Source organism: Strix uralensis, chromosome 9 (genome assembly GCF_047716275.1).
Source record: "Strix uralensis isolate ZFMK-TIS-50842 chromosome 9, bStrUra1, whole genome shotgun sequence".
Classification (NCBI taxonomy): domain Eukaryota; kingdom Metazoa; phylum Chordata; class Aves; order Strigiformes; family Strigidae; genus Strix; species Strix uralensis.
This window is the reverse complement of record NC_133980.1, coordinates 9,028,840-9,049,667: the sequence shown is the minus strand read 5'-3', so window position 1 is coordinate 9,049,667 and position 20,828 is coordinate 9,028,840. Positions and strand designations below refer to the sequence as shown.

The 20,828-nt window shown below is 39.2% G+C and overlaps 1 protein-coding gene across 8 annotated transcripts in view; it reads right to left on the bottom strand.

Annotated features, from left to right (window-relative positions):
* PIK3CA (phosphatidylinositol-4,5-bisphosphate 3-kinase catalytic subunit alpha) overlaps positions 1–19,768 on the bottom strand; it is a 47,228-nt gene extending 27,460 nt beyond the window's left edge. For 2 of the 8 annotated variants that reach the window (XR_012630116.1, XM_074878534.1), the window contains exons 1-3: positions 19,616–19,768; positions 1,779–2,192; positions 60–269 (exon numbers count right to left, since the gene is read on the bottom strand). Coding sequence is in view for 7 of the 8 variants with exons in the window: in XM_074878534.1 (XP_074734635.1) it covers positions 60–269; positions 1,779–2,130 (562 nt within the window). In the remaining variant the exon portion in view is untranslated. Of the gene's footprint in view, positions 1–59; positions 270–1,778; positions 2,193–8,134; positions 8,373–9,141; positions 9,160–9,292; positions 9,312–10,044; positions 10,366–12,937; positions 13,338–19,111; positions 19,291–19,615 lie in introns of those variants that run through there. The other 6 variants (XM_074878539.1, XM_074878535.1, XM_074878538.1 and 3 more) reach the window with 6 other exon arrangements.
* Between the last annotated feature and the right edge of the window lie 1,060 nt (positions 19,769–20,828).

Genomic DNA, 20,828 nt, shown 5'->3' with positions numbered 1-20,828 from the left:
GTACTCTGATTTCAATCACTGAAAAAAAATTATGTTTCTATTGTAAATATTTATCTTACCTTTATCTAGTTTATTGTATATGTGTTTGGGTAGCTCAGGTGAAGACTCTACATTTGGAGGACAGACATATAATGCTCTACTATGTGGTGCGTTGGCATCTCGAAGATCCACTGCTTCTTTACAAACATTAAGAATATTTCTTCTGAAGTCTTGTACTTCGGGATCCTTAACCATGTCAAATTCACAGACAGGCATGCCAATAGCAAAACCTACAGCAGTGAAGAAGCATGAGGAAATAATTGTAACTGATCATTAAAGCTAACGACTCCTTGTATTAGTGACAGAAAAAGAACGCTTTAAGCAAAACACAAGCTAAAATATGTGTGTTAACTACTGGTTTCTACTTGTATATGCAATTGTTTTATTTCATTCAAGAACAACTCAGTTCTTAAGTGCGCTCAGCAGTTACAAAAAAGGTTAAGACAGGTGTACATTCACTGAAGATCCTGGAAGCCTTAAATCACCACTCACAGCTAACACTCCTCCTGGAGGAAAAGGACCAGTAATAAACTTCCTTTGAAGTTAGCACAAAGTCTCCTAAGTGTACCAGAGGAGCTCTGATGTCCGATTTTTTCTAAAACCCTGGCAGGATTGTTGGTAGCTATCACGGACATAATCAACTTTGCTTATAACTGAATGACAGCTATTCAATTCTTCCGATGAACTACACTATTTAAAAATGTGACAAGCACTCGCAAGAGATATTGAACTTAGTTCTTTGGCATAGAGCGCATCGTAAGAGTCCATTTCTCTCAGGTCCTCTGTCTCAGATGTAATTCCATTTACTTTAATGAGATTACTTGCATAAATAATTATTTATGCATGAATGTTCAAGTGAAAACTTTCAATTGTCCTGTTGCATGATTAGCTAACCACTGTTCTCCCAAGTCTTAAACAGGTTAAGCTTTACAAAACAGTAGTAGTTTACCAATGATGCACTCATAACAATTAAATAATTTAACAATTAGGAGCACCCCAGAACAAGTACTTCCAGTTGACGAGTCTCTACCACTGCAATGTACATTCGTTAGCAACGAGAGTAGGTGTGCTTGTACTGCCTGAATTTAGATACTTAACCTAGATGCTGAAATATACACTAGTCTCCCTGTGCTTTCTCAATGGATATTGGAGAATTATACGTTACTCCAGAGATGATTCAAAACATTACAATTTGTCTCCCCTCTGCCCCTCCAAATGCAGGTAGTTTTGTTTCCCTCCACCCTCCATGCTCTTTTTCTAGGAAAGGGGGGGGGGTCAAACCACCTCCTTTCTGAAATTTTACTTCCTAAGAAAGACAGAGCAGTATTAAAACATCTTCTAGAGTGAATGTGATTTAAGATTTGTAATTAAATCCATAATTTACAGTTCTGTAAACTTCAAGACAAATTAAGACTGAGTTCCCAAACAACAGAACACACTTTGCTCTGTAATAATATGAAATCCTGTTAATAGTAGACAGCAAAAAATACCCTCTAACCCACATAAATACGTACAAAGCAAACACTTTACCTGTGAATGAAACATAACAGCAAAAAGAAGCTTAAGTCACAGTTTATGAATGATCAACATCTTTGGACATTTGATGCAACACCTGACAGTTACGAAATGCAAACTTTGACAGGTACAGGTAGCAAACAATCCATCGCAACTCTCTATTTTGTATTTTGAAGAGAAGCCAGTTAAACAGATTAGCTATGTTTAAATAAAGATAATCTCACCTATTTCTCTATTAAGAATCTTTTCTTCTCTGTTACCTACTGGTTCAATGACTTTTAGAAAAGGCTGAAATAGTCGCAGGTCACAAAGTCTCCGTGTTTCATCAAAAAATTCTTCTCTTTCTGCTTCTTGTGTAACACTTACAAAAATGTAAGAAGATTCATCTTGAAGGAGCTGATAGAGAGGGTATTTTCTCGCTTCTTTAAAGAGTTCATGTTTAATAGTTAGTAAAGTAGCCTCACGGAGGCATTCTAGAGTCACTATCATTCCATTTGGGAGAAGACACTCCACAAGGATCCTCGGTGGCATCAAGTGGATGCCCCATAGTTCACCAGATGATGGCCGTGGAGGCATTTTTAAGTCTTTAGATAGCTTTGTACTGGAAGTTTTTCAAGCAGTGATTTGTGCGAGCAAACCTAAGTAAAAATCAAAAATTTAAATATTAAATTTAAAATAAGAACATCACAAGGAATTTCAGATAAAATCATTCAAATACCGCTTATAATTACAGATGAATATTCATGGCTATATTTCACATGAACTTTATAAAACTGATGTCTAAGGAACTTGTATTTGGTGTAAGTATCTACTCAAATAAAACACTTAATACAGAATCACATTAGTTTGGAAAGAAATGCCAATACGCCTACAGTCTTAAAAAATAGACGATTTTTTTTACCTGAAGTTTATATTTTATTATTAGAACATTTAAATAGCATGAGGGATGAAAATATCTAATATTCAAATTATTATTACAGCAATTTTAAAGCAAATCTCAAACCCAGCTCTTCACATTTTTAATTTGGAAAGAGAAACATTTATCATCATTTGGATGAGATACAAACCATCAGCTCTGCTCAGTTTAGTCAAACCAATGCTTCCATCTTTTTTTTTTTTTAAAACTTTTTCTCACCCCAAACCTTTTAAGTATTCAACCACCACTAACATAATAGTTGCAAGTATTTAGTAAAACCTCTAAACCTGATTTTAAGAATCCATGTACACACAAAACATGGCCTTAGCTTTTTTTAGATCAGTATAAGCCTCTTACACCAGCAACAAACCCTTTTTTCATGAATGAGACAGAAGAACTGAGCTCCATTAATACTTTTTAGTTGGGCTTGTTTTATTTCAGATCAAATCCCTGTTCCAGTTCCCTCTGGCAGCCACATGAACGCCTCTGCCAAGCCAAAGGAAAGGAAGGGAACACATGTCTGACCTTCTAGCAGCACTGCCTTATGCCAGCTAAGAGCAGGTACAAGAAAAAAAATAAAATGTATCTGGACAGAGTAGAGATGTCTTACAGCCCAGTGTCCAAGAACAGATGCCAAAGAAAGAACATAAGAACTAGGCAGACATGCACGGATTTTTCATCAATAAACTCTTGCAATCGCTACCTATTTTTAATCTCCTAAACCAGAAGCAATCTTTACATATTTATGAAAGAAATCCATCAAGAACTACTGAGTTTGTCCAGGAAGTTTTCACGCACAAACTGTTCGCATCCTATGACAAGAGTGAAGAACATTCCGTGTTACAAAATATTTGCTTTTCTTTGCTCTGAAGCCTGCTACTTTCACCCGATATCCCAGACTTCTTGTAATGAAACAAAGTTCCTTATCTTTGCATTCATTGCTCAGTCTTAGGGATCCACCAAGTCATCCCTCCTTTTCCATAATAGTCCCAGATTATTTAGTCCTCTGCCCAAAAGTAATTCTGTATTTTTAATCCACGTCACCTTCTCTGTATCTCTTCCACCTTTACCATATCCTTTTCACAAGGTAGAAGGGGAACAGCCATATTTGCACACCACATGCAAGGTCCAAACTGAGCACACGTCTTCATAGTGACATAATATTTTTTATCGCTTTCCTAATAAATTGGGTTTCTAACTGTCACTGAGCAGCAAAGCATTTTCACTGAACTACATACCATAGACCTAAGCTTTCATTGCAGAATAGTAGGTTACCTCAAAGGCCACCATACATTATGCAAATCTCTAACAGTGCATTACTTACACTTAGCCCACAATTTCATTAACTTCAGCACATACATTATGAGAGTGGGCAGTATCAACAGACATCTAGAGCAGTCCGTTGTCCACTGGGCCATTAACCAAGAGTCCTGAAAGCGCAGGGCTAGGACAACTACCAGGCTACTATTCTAAAGCCATTCTTAGTCACCTTTTAAGTCAAGAACCTTCTTAGGACTGCCCCTCTACCTTAAGTTTCTTTCCTTAGTAGCAGAAAGAATAGAAAAACCCAAACCAACAGCTTCACATCTCTTCTGTTTCAGCAGCTTTCTGAAAGCTCTCACCATGGAAACACAATGAATGCTATGCTTGCCCTTTGCTCAGCAATTTTTAAAAATATATATTTATATATAAATATATATTATGTGTATTAAAATATACACAGAATTATAAATATATTTTAAATGATATATGTAAAAAAATAAAACCATGATCCTCATTTCTGCACTTCTATGCCTTGGTACTTATTTTCTGAAACGTTTTCTTCCAAGTACATCCAGTACCTGCTTTTACCACACTTCAGATCTTAAAAAGAAGCATTAGAATGAAAATGATGTTTTTGCAAATCCACAGCTTCCTAAGCAACTCTGAGTAGCAATAGGGTTGTCTTTTTTAAACCCTCCTTTGTAGTTGTAGTTTGGGGTTTTAAAAATATCAACAAAAGTACTGAAGTGCCACTGCAGGTTTAGAAAAATGCTTTTCCACTAACACCTCATGCATATTTAGAAGGGCTTTGCAACTGACTTTTTTAAGAAGAGCTTAAAGAAGCTATTTTATTTTCCTCATTGTTGTAATAGTCTCAGTGAGCAGATGCTGAAATGGAAAGTTCTGATCACACTCACAGTGCATTTAAAGAGCCAAACTCGGAAAGCTCAGCAATTACAAAACATTACAAATGAACCCAAATAACACCGTTTAGAGTAACTTGGAGAATTCTGAATTACCAGTAACTATCCTCAGTTTACAGATGAAAAGAAATACACAAAAGGTTAAATAGCATCTTTTTGATCAGGCAAAGCATGAACAAGACTCCCTCTCCATCCCAGTGAATCACATGCTTATTTATGTTTCTTAATTACAAGCATAGGCTGAAACACATTACTATTAAGGCATATACCAACATAAAAAAATCAAAACAAGAACATGCAGTCATAAGAACTTTTCTATCCACACATACAAACAATGATAATATAGAGGGACCACAATCCAATTAAATATTCACAACACAGACTGAGTTTATACCAGCAGTCTTTTAAGTTCAGTTCCACAATACTGTTGAGGCTCCTCTGAACTGATGGTTTTAAGAGCCTGTCTTCTCCCTGCCCGAGGTGTTTCTTGGGTTAGTTTCTGCTGTTCTACCTGCCTTATCAAGACTACCATGGAGTCAGATGAACATCAGGGTCTACACAGGGGAGTGAGCATGACTGCAACAGTGTGGAGCTAGTTCACCTTCAAGAATTGTGGTTGATTCCACTGCAAGTTTTTCCTCCCTCCCCACCAATAACTGCTAACAAAGAAACAGAGGCAGGGCTGGGGGACACACGTACACATTAAATCCTTTTAGACAAGTATCTTCTCAAAATAGATGTCAACCATGGCTTTTTAAAAATTTAAAGTGTTAAAAGACAGCTCAATACCATTTCTTTAAAGACTTGCAAACAGTCCAAAAGGGACACCCCAAAGTCTACACTCTTTTTAGAGCAACTGCACGAAAACAGCAGCTTTTGTTTTAAACTGGGATACAGACATGTGCTGGAACAGGGCGCATAGTCATTCTGTGTGCATATTCATTTTACTTGCACATGTAAGCACGCCTCCAGGGTTTGGATTTGGAAAGCAGAAATATAAACAGAAACAGTTTTGAAGTATAGTTGGCAGCTTGTGTTTCTGTGTACACTTTCAAATCTGGAACGCTGCCTGGAATAAATAGAATCAATTATGTTCTTCGACAGTAAAAGGACTATAATTTTAAGAGAATTCTAGAGAGATGTTATTTAAATGCAACTAAGGGTACAAGCAAACACTTCAAATGAACACTACATCACACCTGCAATCCCTGACCTTCCAAAAACACCTTAAACTTTTTCCCCTGCCAAAAGCTTTGGGATACAACAGATGGTCACAAAGGCCAAACTCAACGACACCAGCCAATCAAATTGTATCCTTTTCAACTCATTACAGCCTTCCTGATCCATTCAGCACATTCTCCATCACTAACCTTGCTGAGCACCCAGACTATAAGTGATCAAATTTTGAAACTGCATTCAAAAAAAGTAAATACCCATGGAGGAAGAAAGAAGGAAGTTAAACAACATACCTTCCCAAATAATGATTCCTACTTGCTAATATATATAATCTATTTTCTCATAGGACAGAAATCAGCTATAGTCTGATACAGCTGATATAATCCCTTATTTAGAATAAGAGATTCCAAGTTTAGAAAACTTGGTTTTGGTAAACTGACAGTTTTATCACCTCACAGCACTGAACTGTGCAGAACTACATAAAGCAGCATGGCTAACTCAATTTCAGTCTATTGAATATTTTATTACAAGTTACAGCCTACAATTATTTTCCTAACGCCTTCTTGAAGACGTACAAATATGTTAATTCTGACAAGATTTACGTAAAACCATCATAAAGTTTGCTGCTACTTCTTCTGAAAGGAAGTCTTCCCCCTTGAGGAATGGAGCTCAGTGGGGGAAATTCAGTAAGAATTGTACTGCAGGAGAGTTAATATTGGTTCCTAACGTTAGTACCCAAAGAAGTACTTCCTATGTTCATAATTTAAGCAAGCTAAGCTTGAGACAAATTAACTTGAGTCAAAAACCCACATATATTTTCCCCTAAAGACATGTGAGGCTACATCTGAGGCCTCTGCAGCTGTTTTCACCACACTTTTACACATAAAAGCCCTGTGCATCTACAGCTCAGCAGGACACCCTGGCAGTATTTTTAACACTGTAAGTGGTTTTTGTACGTTAACATTTTGCCAGAAGAATCTCAAACAGGAGTGTTACTGATCTAAGTTTTATGTGTCTTGCTAAAAGGAAGGACTGTTACCCTTCAGTACAGACAAAATCTACATTACAAAAACAAGCAAACAAGAAATGACTTTTCATGAGCTCTTCTATCAGAAAGCATGGAGAACCCTTCCTTGTTAAGAGAACACTCATTTTTACAGATTATCTGTTTACAGATTAGATTAACTGAATTGATTTTCACTGTCTAGAGATTACTCACAAACATTATACCAGCTCCACATAGCTATCAATATTTGGCAATTGAGAGAGAGAGAGAGATATAAAACAAAAAAACCCCACAGTTAACTGATAAGGTGTTTTTCCCTGTTTTGTAAGTTATCTGTGGGCATGTTCTCCAAACAGAGGAGCTCCACCTATATGTCTTTTCCATATGTCTTGGAAAACAGGTGAAGACCCATGGTGCAAGTCTGTGGGTCATTCTAGAGGGGAAAAAAATTTTTTTCACCTCAAGAGACTTGTTAAGGTTGTCATCAGCACGACCACCTACAGTTACTCTTCAGGCTCTGCAAGAAAGCAATTCTTCCATCTATGATGTACCAACCAGCAAGTATAGAAGGAAGCAAGAAGCAGAAGTGTACTGTGCTGTAATACTGTATTAAATGCATAAAGTATGGGATGTTTATGCAAAGAGGAACACATTTCAATGACCGAGAACTGAATAATTTTGCATTGCTGTAAACATCAGCTAGTGTTTCAAAATCAATTCAAAAGCATAGACTAAACACTCAATGCAATTTTATCAGTCCATACTTGAAACTGAATTAGTCATTCAGTAAACTACTACACTTTAATTGAAGTCCATTAGTTTTTCCAGTCACAAGACAAATCCCATTACATTGCTTTCATAGACAGGACGTAGCAATGTTTTATAATAATTTGCAGTATCTTTGCTATCAAAGAGCTACTCATTAGGGTTTGTGTCTAGATTTGATTTCTTCTCCAGGTAGTATTTTCCTCTAGACTCTTCGCATTGCCTTATGAAAAGAGTCTTCCAGTCATTAAACAATCCAACTATATTTATAGATTGATTTACTGTGCACTCGTGTGTAATTTGTATGATTTTCCCAATCCCCTGTCAAACTGACAGAAGTATCAACTACAGGTATGTCCCCAAACAAGCTATTTTAAACCTCTGTGGAATTCCCAAAACAAAAATTGGAGGGGAATAAAAAAATCCCTGGGGCAAGAGTAACACTTTTCAGAATGCAAGACATTTCAACTTTTCTAAAGATCAAATGTTTTAGTCTCCTCTTCAGACACATCAGGCACTCCAAAAACTCACCATGAAGAAAACTAGGCAGAGTTGCCTGTCTAATTTTGCTGCTGTCCAAACCTGCTGCGTTAAGACTGCCCCAGACTAGATATTTTCAGTACTGTCCTTTTGTTCTTCCTGCTTGCCAAGCTGGCATTTTTCCAAAACCCAGGAAGACTAGTACAAAGATGTCTGAAACTGTCCTCTATGAAAACATTATTACACACAGATTTAAACAGTAGAAAGAAATACTGCTTTGTTTAGAATAGAAAGCAGGAAACTGTTGTATTGCAGTTATGCCTTCTTATTTCTTACGTATTACTTTCATCATTATTTCACAGAAAGAGGCAAATACGCAGAATTCCTTATCTGATCACAAACAGCAGCTCAAGGGAAACAAACAGAAAGATTTAACACTGTGGAAAACACATCTTCCTAACATTTAGCTTCCTTCTGAAACAGGCAAGTATTTCCAAACACTACCAATTTTATTTGTAGTTACCTACTTCTTCCCTGCAAACAACAGTGCTGAATACCTTTGCCTTGTTCTACAGAGCTAAAAAACCCTAATGTTATTGGTAGCATCTGTAGAATTACAGTACAATAGAAATACAAGATCATTCTTTCCTGGGCATGTAAAATCTCACTGGAAATTAGTGAAAAGAGGTTGCAGTTTAGTTAGATATGAGAACATGGGTTGACTACATTTCAAAGCTCTTTAAAGTTATCTTACATGCAGATTTTTATTTTGTTTCAGAATATAATATTGTTGGATTCTGGTTGTAGTGACTTTCAGATACAAGGAATAAAATCAATGGTGAGGTCATCCTGAAAAAAACAACCTAACACACTATAAAGTATTGCCCAAGAGGTAATACATATGTATGTTAACTGTAACTGAAAAAATATCAAACAGCTGAAACGAAAACAAGATGAACAGTTTAAAAATACTTACTATTGCTGAAGTCTTCCCCCCCCCCCCCCCAAGAAAACCAAAAGACCTTTGGAAATTCTTATTTTCAAATCCCCTTGCTCACCCTCCCCCATCCATGCAGGCATATCGTTTCTAGCTTCACTATCTAGGAGCCATGAAAACAGGATCACGAGAAAGAAACATTTGAAAGTTGCTGGTGACCTCTACAACTCCCACTATGATTGTGCTTTTTCCCTAGGGATCCCATGACATACCAAGAGCAGAATCTCTGTCCTAGAACATTTTCTTCCAGTTAAAGGCAGATTTTTTTCCTCTTTGTTAAACAAAGGAAAGCCTGGAATTAAATCTTCCTTTTTAGTCTGAAATCATTCAGTAATTCCATTTCTAGCTTTACCTCAAAGGAAAGGATTTTGTTATTTATAGAAAACTAGTAGTCATAAAGCACAATAAAAAATTAGAAAAACAGCGCATCTTCTCTTTACACTTCACATATCTGCTTACTCATTATTTCAACCATTAGCTTGGTCAGCTATGTAGCAGGAGGAGAATTACTCTCCCATCTGGCTCTGTACTGGTTGGAGCTGTTCCTCCAGAGCTAGGTGTGCACTCTGAAGCTCAGTGAGCAGCACTCAAATTCCTTCAAGCTCTTTAAATCAAAAGCCTTAAAGTTCAGCAACAAAATCAGAGCAACATGCCATTTTGTACCAATAGAAGTAAGTTTTTTCTCTGTTTACATATTTTTCTTTAATAGTCTATTTTATGTGGGTGACAAACATTTTTTATGTAAACATCAGAAAGAACATGAAGTAAAAGCACACCACAATCCCTATTCTGCTCCTTGCTACAAATACTAAGGGTTTCAATGTTAGTTTTCACATGCAGAAGTGTTCTGCTTTTGGAAATTAGTGCAAACTGATGTAAACAAACGATTACTCTAGAACATCATTCATCAAACTAGATAGGTAATAAATGCTAAAAATATATATATAAAAATATAAAACTCCACCTTAAATAGTGCTGTTTACTTTTCTTCCCATGTTTCTTCCCATCCTCCCACCTTCCTGGGATATTTGGAACCCAGACAGTAAACATGATCTTTAAAAACAGGAAGCGCTGGCACACAGACAAGGACAAGGAACCGGAGCAGAGTGAATCCAGGTGTTCTCCACTCCGGTCTAGTCTGAATCTTCACCTAACATGAGCAGCTGTGTAGCAGAGCTGTAACTCAGATACTGGGCCCTTCCTGGTGCTGATCTCCCCCAGACACATCACCTTGGCTTTTAGAACTCCCTGCTGCAGCAAGACAAACCTCCAGTTGCATTGACAAAGAGGAAAGATTTCCTCTCCCACTGTCCATACCTAGAAGGGCAGGGAAAGATCTGAAATAAGACACTGGAGGTACTGCCAGTCCTCACACCACTACACTTCCCTCTCTACCACAAACAACATATCCAGAGGGTTCAATTGACAACATCCACCTGAGCAGCTTCTCTGGATGGAAGGCACAGAAAGAAACATGTGTTCCAAAGAAAATTTGGCCCACTTCTGTTTATTAATTTATATCCATCTTTACTCTGAAGATCCCCTCTGTGAGCCCTTCCTTTACTAAGAAGTAGCCGAAAAAGACATCAAACTCAGACTGACTTAGAGCATATTGTGTACTTCCCACATAATATTTCTTAGGATGGAGTCAGACAGCAACTTTAAATTGAGATAAAGGGTTTATTCTGCACTAAATTACTCCAGACCCTGAAAGCAACTAATGTGTAAAAAATAATTTGAGTGGCAGTGGATAGCAATACTGCAACTTTGCAGATTTCTAATACTAAGCACAGAACAGCAAACTGGAAGATGGCAGTTTGTTTCATAGTCTGAATATAAGTTAGTTTTCCATTTATTCTATCTTAACTGACTTCTGTAGCCAAACAGCATTTATAGAACTATGGGTTTAGTCCGCATGGACTTACTGAATTCCATTAGCAAAAATCATTATCTTTTATTTACTGGCAAACAGAGGATGGGCTGCAACTTCACTTTTGATAGAGCATTTGAAAGGAACCACATGCCTCAGCAAAAGCATGGAAGTAGGTTTTTTTGTTTAAGCTCCTAAACTCAAAAAACAAAACAATACATTCTCCATTGAGGTATTTCTTAACTCCCTCTTTAAAACCGTTTATTGAGAGAAGGAAGTTTGTGGCAGAATTAACACAAAGGCACAGTCACCATCATGAAAAATTTCAATTCTGCAACTAAATACTCTTGTCCTATAAACAGCTGAAATTAATACAGTTCTTCGCAAATTGTCCTATACAAAGACACATGGAACAAGACAGCAGGGAAACAAATCCAGTTCCTTGCAAACCCTGCCCTGTAGTAGTAGCTGCCTACCTCTACACAAGCTATAATCACAACAGGAAAATACCATGGCTTTTCAAGAGTCAGAAATAATGAAGTACTACTCCCTAGTAGGCCTGTTTGTGATACAGAGTCAATGGTGATTAACTAAATATTTATTTAGCAGTAGATGATAACCCTGCTGAAAGATAAGCACCAACAGTTTTCCATAAAACATTATCAACAGACCTTTATTTACTCCAGCAGCAGACCAAGCCTGTCCTGCCTACCCCCCACACCAAGTGTGTGAGAGGGACAGTGTGATACTATTCAGCAGCAAGGCGTTTAGTACCACTGTGTGCTCCCCCCAGGCTTCATCTCCCTAAAGGTCACAGATTAGTTTGGCATACAGCACCTAAGCGCATCAGAAAACTGAGCCTTCTACGTGAAACAATACTGTTGACTGAATTACTGATTTTGTAAGTGTATTTGACTGGTTTATATGTCACAAAGAAACCAAAGTTTCTCCAAAACCTTAAGGAGTTTAGGTTTATTCTTCTAGCTGTTGACTCTGAATAGGACTTTTCTCTGCATTTACAGGTTGAATGCCAAAGCAACATTCATGATTCTTGAGACACTAACATATTGGCATTTGTGCTCAAGAAGTGCAAACAAACATGATTCATTGTGACTATGTATGTCATTAGGTCCTGCATGCTTCAGCCTGAAGTATAAAAACAGCCATGCTAAACTGTGACAAATGGTTCTTCAGCATGTTTAATCAAATGTTTATCATTTCTGTACATATCTGTTAGAAGCATCTGCTTTGCAAACCCTATACTGTGCAAACATGAAAGCATGATTTCAAGCACGGGGCTACTGAGATATTAAGCTTGTAGTTAGTGCATCTCTTTCCTATACTTCAAGCTGTTACCCAAATTGTTTTTCTAACAAGGTCAGGGTACCAGCAGTTTGTGTTTACTACATCCAAAAGAAATGGCTAATATTTGCCTAAATAGATAGTGATTGCAATTAACATGAACTTTCCAAAGAAGAAAGTGACATAAGCTCATAGATATTTGAACAGTGAATACCAGCAACATCTCCATAATAGTTTAAAGATTTCTCAATTTCCCAGCTTGGTAAGTGACTTTCACATCCAGATGAAATACTTTGAGACTAAGGCACATGCTGCCTACTACTACACTCAGAACTCTGTAAGGGATGTGTTAAAAAGTAAAACTTTTTTTAAAAAAGCCAAAAAGGTGCTGGCAGTAGTCAGCCATTGCTATTAAGAGAACTGTACACATCTGCACAAACAAGGAAGTATCTTTAATACATCATTCTTTGGAAACATTTCGTTAATGTTTTTGTAGGTGTGTATATTCAAAAAGACTGCACGCAGTTTTCAGCCTGGTGAAATTTAACCCTGGGATAGAACAGAAAAAACACAAAAACCTAAGTGTTTTGGATTTAATTTCAACCCATAAAAAACACCAATTAGGGAAGGGTGACTATCGCAAATAATCTTTGTTGTTGTTGAAATAAATAACCTGCTCACATACCAGGACAGCAAGAGATTAGAAGCCATAATAATGGTTACGTTTCTCTTATAACCTTGAAGTTGCTTCTGATACTATCCTATCTGCTGATGTACAATGAAAGGCTTGGAAAAGTGGCGATAAAAGAGTTGAAGAGCCGGATTGCAAAGTAATTTGACAACACATTTAAGGAGAGTTTCCACAGTCAGGAATAGGTTTTACTATCCTTTTCTTCATGTATCAACTCTGCTGTTTTGTTGCTTGTTGGCTTCCGTTTTCATCCTTTTATCTCTTGGTGGTAGTTATGCCATCTTCCCCTACATGTCAAAACATTCCAAGTTGGAGGTATCTAAGATCAAGGGAGTGCTGCTGAGCAGTGATAACGACATCAGTGCTTTATCCTCCATTTCAGAGAAACTTGAAGAGGAAGACTAGTTATTAGAATTTTGCTAACCACAACCCTGGTAAACAATTAAACATGAGAAACACAGTTAAACTTTACCTTCTCTATTAAAATGTTAAAATCAACTTTAAGCATTTTAGCTAGCAACTACTTACAAAAAATTCACATAACTGGTTAACTTTTATCATCTACAATGACAGCATTTCAATTTCACACATTACTATTTTACACTGCAACACAAACATAGCTTATTATAAATCAATCTTTGTATAACGAACTTGCTAGTCTAAAAGTGGTACTCACAGGCACCCTGTTCGGACACATCCTCAATTATACGGCCACAATCAAGGCTATTCAAGATGTCTAGATGTTGCTTGAAAATTAGCTCTTTCACTTAGACACTAGAGGTTTTCTTGGGACAAGTGCTCTTCTACAGTACTTAACATCGAAATTGAAGGAGATTTCAGAGGTGACAGCATGAAATTGCAAGCAGATAAAATACAATATATTAATCACCTTCCTCCCACCAGTGGAGACTGCCTTGATAAACTGGTAAGTGGAACTGGTTGCTCAACATCCATATAAACTTTTCAGAAGACAGAAGAGCAATTTTCAGTTTTATTAGTATGACTTCCACTTTTATAATCTAGCCACAACATTTGCTGATTATTCTCTTAAGAGCTGGAAACATAAATACAAAAATGAAGAGTAAGTGGTATGTTTTATAATCTAAGCAGTTTAATGACCACAACAAGCATATTTTAGAGTAATTGGAGTGGAAGTTTTTACTTCCCTTTTCCCAAAGGAAGCTAGCTCTACCGAGAAACTTCTCCTTATGTTAGCACTATTAAGTTCACAGTGCTAACATTAATCTTTTACACTATGCCTGTAGTCAAGAGTCAAGTTAGTGTTTTCCAGCTTTAATGAAAAGTAACTAAATGGCACAAACACTGAAGTTGGATAATAACATACCACATCACACAAAGCATATTTGTTGAGTTTGAGAAAGAACAGTTCATCTCCAATCTGCTTCCTTGGAAAGCCATTCTTTACCCTCTGCTCATTCTTACTTTTTTTTTGTACTTGTATTTTCAAGTGTTCAGTGCTTAGCTTGCCTACACCTTTGCAAAGATCAGTCACCTCACTTTTCTATTAAGTCAGATGTCAAACTCCCAAGGTACAGAAAATTTTGTTCTATTAGATTCAGATCACAGAACAGGCAAGTATTTCTACTTATGGTTGATTACTCTCAGATGAAATGCTGAATCTTGAATATTTTCTTGTCAGTAATGTTCAAGGTTTCTTGGTTTTTGAGGATGTTCAAGAACTTGTTGACTGCTAATAGCTAAAAGAAGGAATAAGGTTCCAACAAGGAGTAAATTTTTGCTCACAGATTCAGCATCCTCTGTAATACCCACAGCTAAACAGATAATAGTTTAAGACACTTTTCCAAGACAACAAATGCAATCTCAGCAGAAAATCCATTTCTGGAAGGACTGTTACCCAAGTTAACAGCAAGAGTTAAAAATTAGGAAGTCTTGGAACACATTGGGCAAGAGTCATTCATCACCACTAACTGCCACATTAAGTAATGGCAAAAGATGGACTAAGAAGTATGGAAATAGCAAAAACAGTAAGTTTTTTGACATGTTCAATCTAAGGGGCAACCTTCCAGTTTTCTTTTTTGTTTGGACTTCAAGAGAAAACACCCAAGGGATTTTTCTCTACATATCTTTGCCTTAGAAGAAGGTCATAATGTACAGCAAATGTGACTCAGCTGTCTCAAAATTTCAGGGAGCTTTACAGTAAGTCTTAGTCAATTCAATAAGTCTCCTGTATTCGACAAATATGCTTTGTGGTTACAATGCTCAAAAGCTAATTTGCAAGCTTTTCATTAAGCAGAAGCTGTAAGCAAAATGGCCAAAGTTATCCTACATAAAAATCCACAATGATCAGTTAATTTAAGGAAATACGTTAATGCTAGACAAAAAAAACACCAAACAAAACCCAATCTCTTTGAGGTACATCTAACCTTCTATTGGTAAAAAGCAACGGGGCATGAAACAAGAGATGGCTGAACCTCCAGTTCTATGTTTAGCCCAACTGTTCCTAAACTAGACTGAAGTAGTCATTTATTTCTATTGCTGCAAGTTAGCAACATGCCAGAGAGGCAAAAGCTTCAACAGTACTCCATCATTCTCCCCCCTTCAATTTCATAAAGGTAAGCTGGCTTCCTTGAATTTCATTTTTATATTTCTAGAGTTTGGGTATTTGAGTACAGTTTTTCAAAAACAGACTATAAACATTCCCAGGGAGTGTACTTAGCAGCCATAATTGACAAAGGGCTTTTATTCTCCACTTTACTGGCTTTAAGAAAAGAATGCTCTTAATAGAGAACAAGCGATGATGTCCACTGTCTCTCACATTTCTTGTTTGAAATACACAGGCTTCTCAAACTGCCTTTCACAAAAATCTGCATCTAGAAAAATACTTTTCTAGAATTGAAGTGTAAATGCATGCTATATAAAAGCAAACATACTGGCTGCAAAACCATTAAGTACTGCTTAGACTAAGACAGATTCAGAACTACATAAACTATACTGTCTGCTGCATTTCCCTTTGACCACAAGTTAACTTACAGGATTTATAAAAACAACTTTTTATTTTTTCAAAACAGTTTAATTCTCTCTACCCCCCAGTTGGGTTTGATTTTGTGGGGTTTCTTTTTTGGTTAGGTTTTTTTGTTCGTAGTTGTTGTTTTTTTCAAGTTAATACTATGGCAGTGGTGCAGGAAAAAAAACAGTTAATAGTTCAGAGTACTATTTCTGGTTCACTTAACACTCCCATTAGCCATTCAGAAATAGATTTATAGAATAAATTCAGTTAGAGGGAACCACTGGAGGTTATCTGGACCAACCCTGTACTGAAAACAACTCACATATGTTTGGTGTCCAAATAAATATCAAGAGAAACAAATCCATTTTCTCTCTCCACTGCTCACATTTGGATTAGGATACTACAAAGAGAAACTTGTAACAGAATTCTTTGCCATGACACATTCAACTTAAAGGGCAAAAGAAAATTCCCATCCAGTTTTAGCATAAATATTTTTGTGGCCTCTTCTAGCCATAGCTACAGTATCAGACAGGCATCATCACTTGGAGCAGCTGGATGTCTGGCTTTTTAAAAGGATGAGACAAAACTCCCACAAGCATAGAATGCAATGCATAAAAAGCTGCAAAAACCCCAACAAACCCTACCTTAGCTTACACCACAAGCCACAAGTCTGTTTCTTCAGTCAGCCAAAGGACAAACTCTTATTCTTTCCCTAATGCTCCCCCTCCAACTCAATCACACACACAAAAAATGCACATATGGCCCATTTTTCCTCATCTGGGAGATTTACTAGATCTCACACATTTTTCAGTAATTACAGAACAGTAAGTATTAAGACAAAATTTAGTTTTACAAAGGTATTTTGAGATTAAACTGGAAAGACTAATTTTGCAGTATTCCTGCTCCAGTTATAAATCATAAAAATCAGTTTCCTCAGCAGTATCAAAGTTTAAAAAAATTTTAGCTTCCCCTCACCCAAATACCACATTTTTCAAATGCCCTATTAACTACAGCCTTTGTTAACCTTCATTAATGTACACAACTAGGCAAACATACATATAATACCCATCTAAGAGATCCTAGTATTTCTTGAATGATTTGCAATTAATGTATCATCATCCCAGTTTTCTTTCCCCCAAAACAGGCAAGAAAAGCAATAACAACAGTCTCCTATTTGGAAGTGACTGGTATTTGCAAGGTGTTCAGATAACCAGGTATTCCTGGTACGCAGAGCATCTGCACCATAAGTCTAGAAGACTACATAATGAATTGACATTTCATGTACATCATTTTTAAGAAATCAGTTTTTGCATATGAAATGTCAGCCTTAGGCTTGTTGTCTAGCCATTTATAAAAAACTTCAATTTCTTTCTGAATTAAAAAGGTTGTTCAAAGCTATTACCCATGACCAAGCCATTAAAAAGCATGCTACACATTTGAATCTGAGGAACAACTGTCATCAGGAAGTCCATTCTTCACGCAATAACACTTTTTAAAGGTGTTATTTTCTTCCAACAACTGGAAAGCTCTCATGACATACTCGGTCTTGTGAGATGGCATGACGGTAATTGTTGCAGACATTTCTATTCTAAAGCTTCCAGCAACTTTAAAAAAGTGAGTTATCCAGGAAGGAGTAGCCCCTACTTGCTTCCAGAAAGCAGTAATAGCCTGATTGTCAGAGAAACAGTTAACTAAGTATTTAACTACTTTATGACTTCCAGTAAAGCACAGCTGCTTTGTAAACAGCTCAGTTACACCACCTTTCCCAAAGAATACTCCAGAAAAACAAAACGCTCAATGTCATTATGCATGAAAGTAAATTACATACAACAAGAAGCAAAACAAATTTGCTATTAACACAGAAGGACAATTTGAAGCAGTCAAACAACTAAAACGCCTTAGCATGGATTTGTAGGCTGGGCTTAGTGTGCTCTGAAAAAATACGAAAACACTGTTTCCAGGTTGCTAAGAATGGCATCGAGTTAACACCTATGAAATGCAGGGCATCTGTTCCAGTCAAATTTCAACTGCAGCTCTGAAGTTGCTGTATTTATTGTCTTAATGAAAAAAGCAGAATGTTTCATGGATCACATAAGGAATTGTGCGGCTTCATAAATTCCTCTGTGAGCACTACAAGCTTGGTTGATGTGTGGTTTGTCAATGTGACAACACTGGCTAAAATATGCTTTCAACTAACCATTATGGAAAAGTTTGCCAATGTTATTGTTTGAGAATAAAGTTATTTATTGTGAAACTTTAAGTTCACACGGGGTTTTACTTCAGAAAAGCTTATCCAATCAGTGCCCCACAGTAGACAAACCATTAAACCCCATCATCTTGAGTAGTGAAATACTCCTAGGAACTAACCATCTTTACACACAAGAGATAGACTTTGATTATTACTGCATTATAGAATTGCAGCATGGAATCAGCTGAAGCACAACTATGAGAACATCCCTGAAAATTAATTGTGAGGTGGAAGAAATAAAAGAATGATTCAGATCGTGATGAGAAAGTTTCTAACTTTAACCAATGTGATGAATTTGAAAGCCTGCTAAAGCTCAAGGCAGGGATGTGAGGGTACAAGTAACTAACAGAACAGAGTCCAGATTCCTTCTTTCAAGTACTACAAAATCCAGATTCAGCATCTAGTTTACCACTCCTTTACAAGTCTGCTGCAGAACGCTCATAACTGCAAAATTAACTCAAGCAAAGCTGTCAATTAACCCAAGCATACTGTCTATTTTAAACATATGCTTTCCTTGTGCTTGAAGATGCACTGTTTATAAAGTAACTTCTGTTCAATCACATCTTTAAAGTCAACAAGGAAAGAGTTACAGAGGAAGAAGATGACAGAGACATAGGAGTATTAGTAACAAAAATAAGAGGTCTGATACATTAATAATTTCAGGAATGCTAAAAACAGCAGCAAAACCCCCCAAGAACAACAAACGTGCAGCTTGTATCAGTTTGATAGAAGTTTTGTTAACATTCGGTCTACTAAAAAATACACAAGTACTGGTAAGAAACAGCAGTTTCTTAAATAACATCAATAAAAAGAGATCTCTGGATAGCATGAAATAAGACGTTTTTACAGGTAGCATTGATGTGACACGGCTACTGCAAGTGGACTGCAGCTGGAAACAGGAGATTTGTACGCCACCAATTCATACGCACACCCAGTCTGAAGAGGCTCTGTTCCCAGTATCATTAACTGGCCCAACCGTGAGCCTACACACACTCCATTGCAAGAACTTCTGAAACATCTTCATACAAAACAGCCATATGTCGGGCGTGGGGGGAGCCACACTCGAAAGCGACAAGCCCCTACGGTTTTTCCTTCTCCCAGGTCACGTCCCTACGAGGAGAGACCCACAAACCAGGATCTGGCGGAGGAACGCCTTGGAGCTCTCCCAGCCGAGGGAAGCCCCACCGCAGCGCTCCTCCGGGAGGACGCAGCCGCGCTCCGACCCCCCCCTCAACCACCCGAGGGTCGTGCTTCCCCCTCCGGCTGCTGAAGGCGAACCAGACGCCCCACAGTCTAGAGAAAGCGGCGCCCCTCCCCGCCACCGCCCGCCCGGAGTGCCGGGAAGCCCCCGACCACCGCCGCGGGACGCCCCAGAGAGCGCTACCGTTCCGCGGGAGAGCCAGGCGGCCCCAGCACCGACCCTCGCCTCACTCACCTCACAGGCGCGGCCTCCCCTCCTGCGAGCCGGCCCGCAGCCGCCGCCCCGACGGGCAGGGCAGGGCCGGGCAGCGCCCCGCAGCGCTCGCAACTCCTTGAGCCGCCCCACAGCCACCACCGCACCCCCTCGGCAGGCAACCGTTCCGCTCCCCTCCCCCCCCCCCCCCGCCCCTCCCCGGGCGCTGGCGGAAGCAGCGTCCACAACCCCCACAGCGCTGCCGGAGCCGCCTCCCGCCCGGGCAATAACAGGAAGGGAGCGGGGCCCTGACCCCGGATGGGGATGGCGCCGCCCGCCGGAAGTGGAACCGCGGCGCGCGGGAGGAGGGGGAGGGTGGAGGCGTCGGGGGCTGCACGGGGCGCGCCGGCGGAGGGGCGCGGTGTGACGTCACCGCGCCGTCCCGTCAGCCCGGGGCCGCTCCCGCGGAGCCGCCGCTTCGGTGTCCTGCCGCCGACTTAGCGCGAGGCGTGCGGGGCCCGCGGGGACAGCGCCGGGGTCCACGAGGCCACCGGACCGCCAGCGAGGGGTCGGAAGAATAACGGGCCCGTCCTACCCCAGGCGGGCGGGGGGTGCAGGCCGCGCCGCGGCGCGGGCCCGACGGACGGTGCCTCTGTCCCGTTTATCACCATAAACCCGTTAACCCTCCTCGGTGTCCGCAGCCACGGCACACGCAGGACAAGGGGTCTGACCGAGTCCAGGGCGCTCTTGGCCCTTCTCCCCACTGGATCACCAATCATTAAAGTTTTCTTTAACATTTGAGCTGCTGCTGGGATCGAGTCACTGTACATGAATCCAGTATTTTGTTAAAAGAGCGGCCTACCAAGTAAATACACAAATTAATGAAGAGATAGAACATTTTAAATGTACAATCCCTGGTGTTTGGGGTTTCAGGGTCTGAAATGAGGGGTCTGGGCTAATTTAGCTTGGTGAGAGCCAACAGGACACAACAAGCGAGGATCAAGGATCCTCTTGAAGTGGTGACAGGACGGAGGTGACAGGGATAACCTGGGGCATTAATCAGGAAGGCTTCTTGGTTAATCACTGTTTTTAAAGGGATATTTACCCTCTCAACAGGACAGACGGCATAAAGCAAGTTTTGGAGCCAGGTGTGAACACCGTGGGGGCATCAGTCAGTGAATTCACATCCTTGAAACGCTGCCCCAGGGCCCAGCACCGGACCGAACCCCAGGCGGGGCGGGGCCGAGCTGCCGCA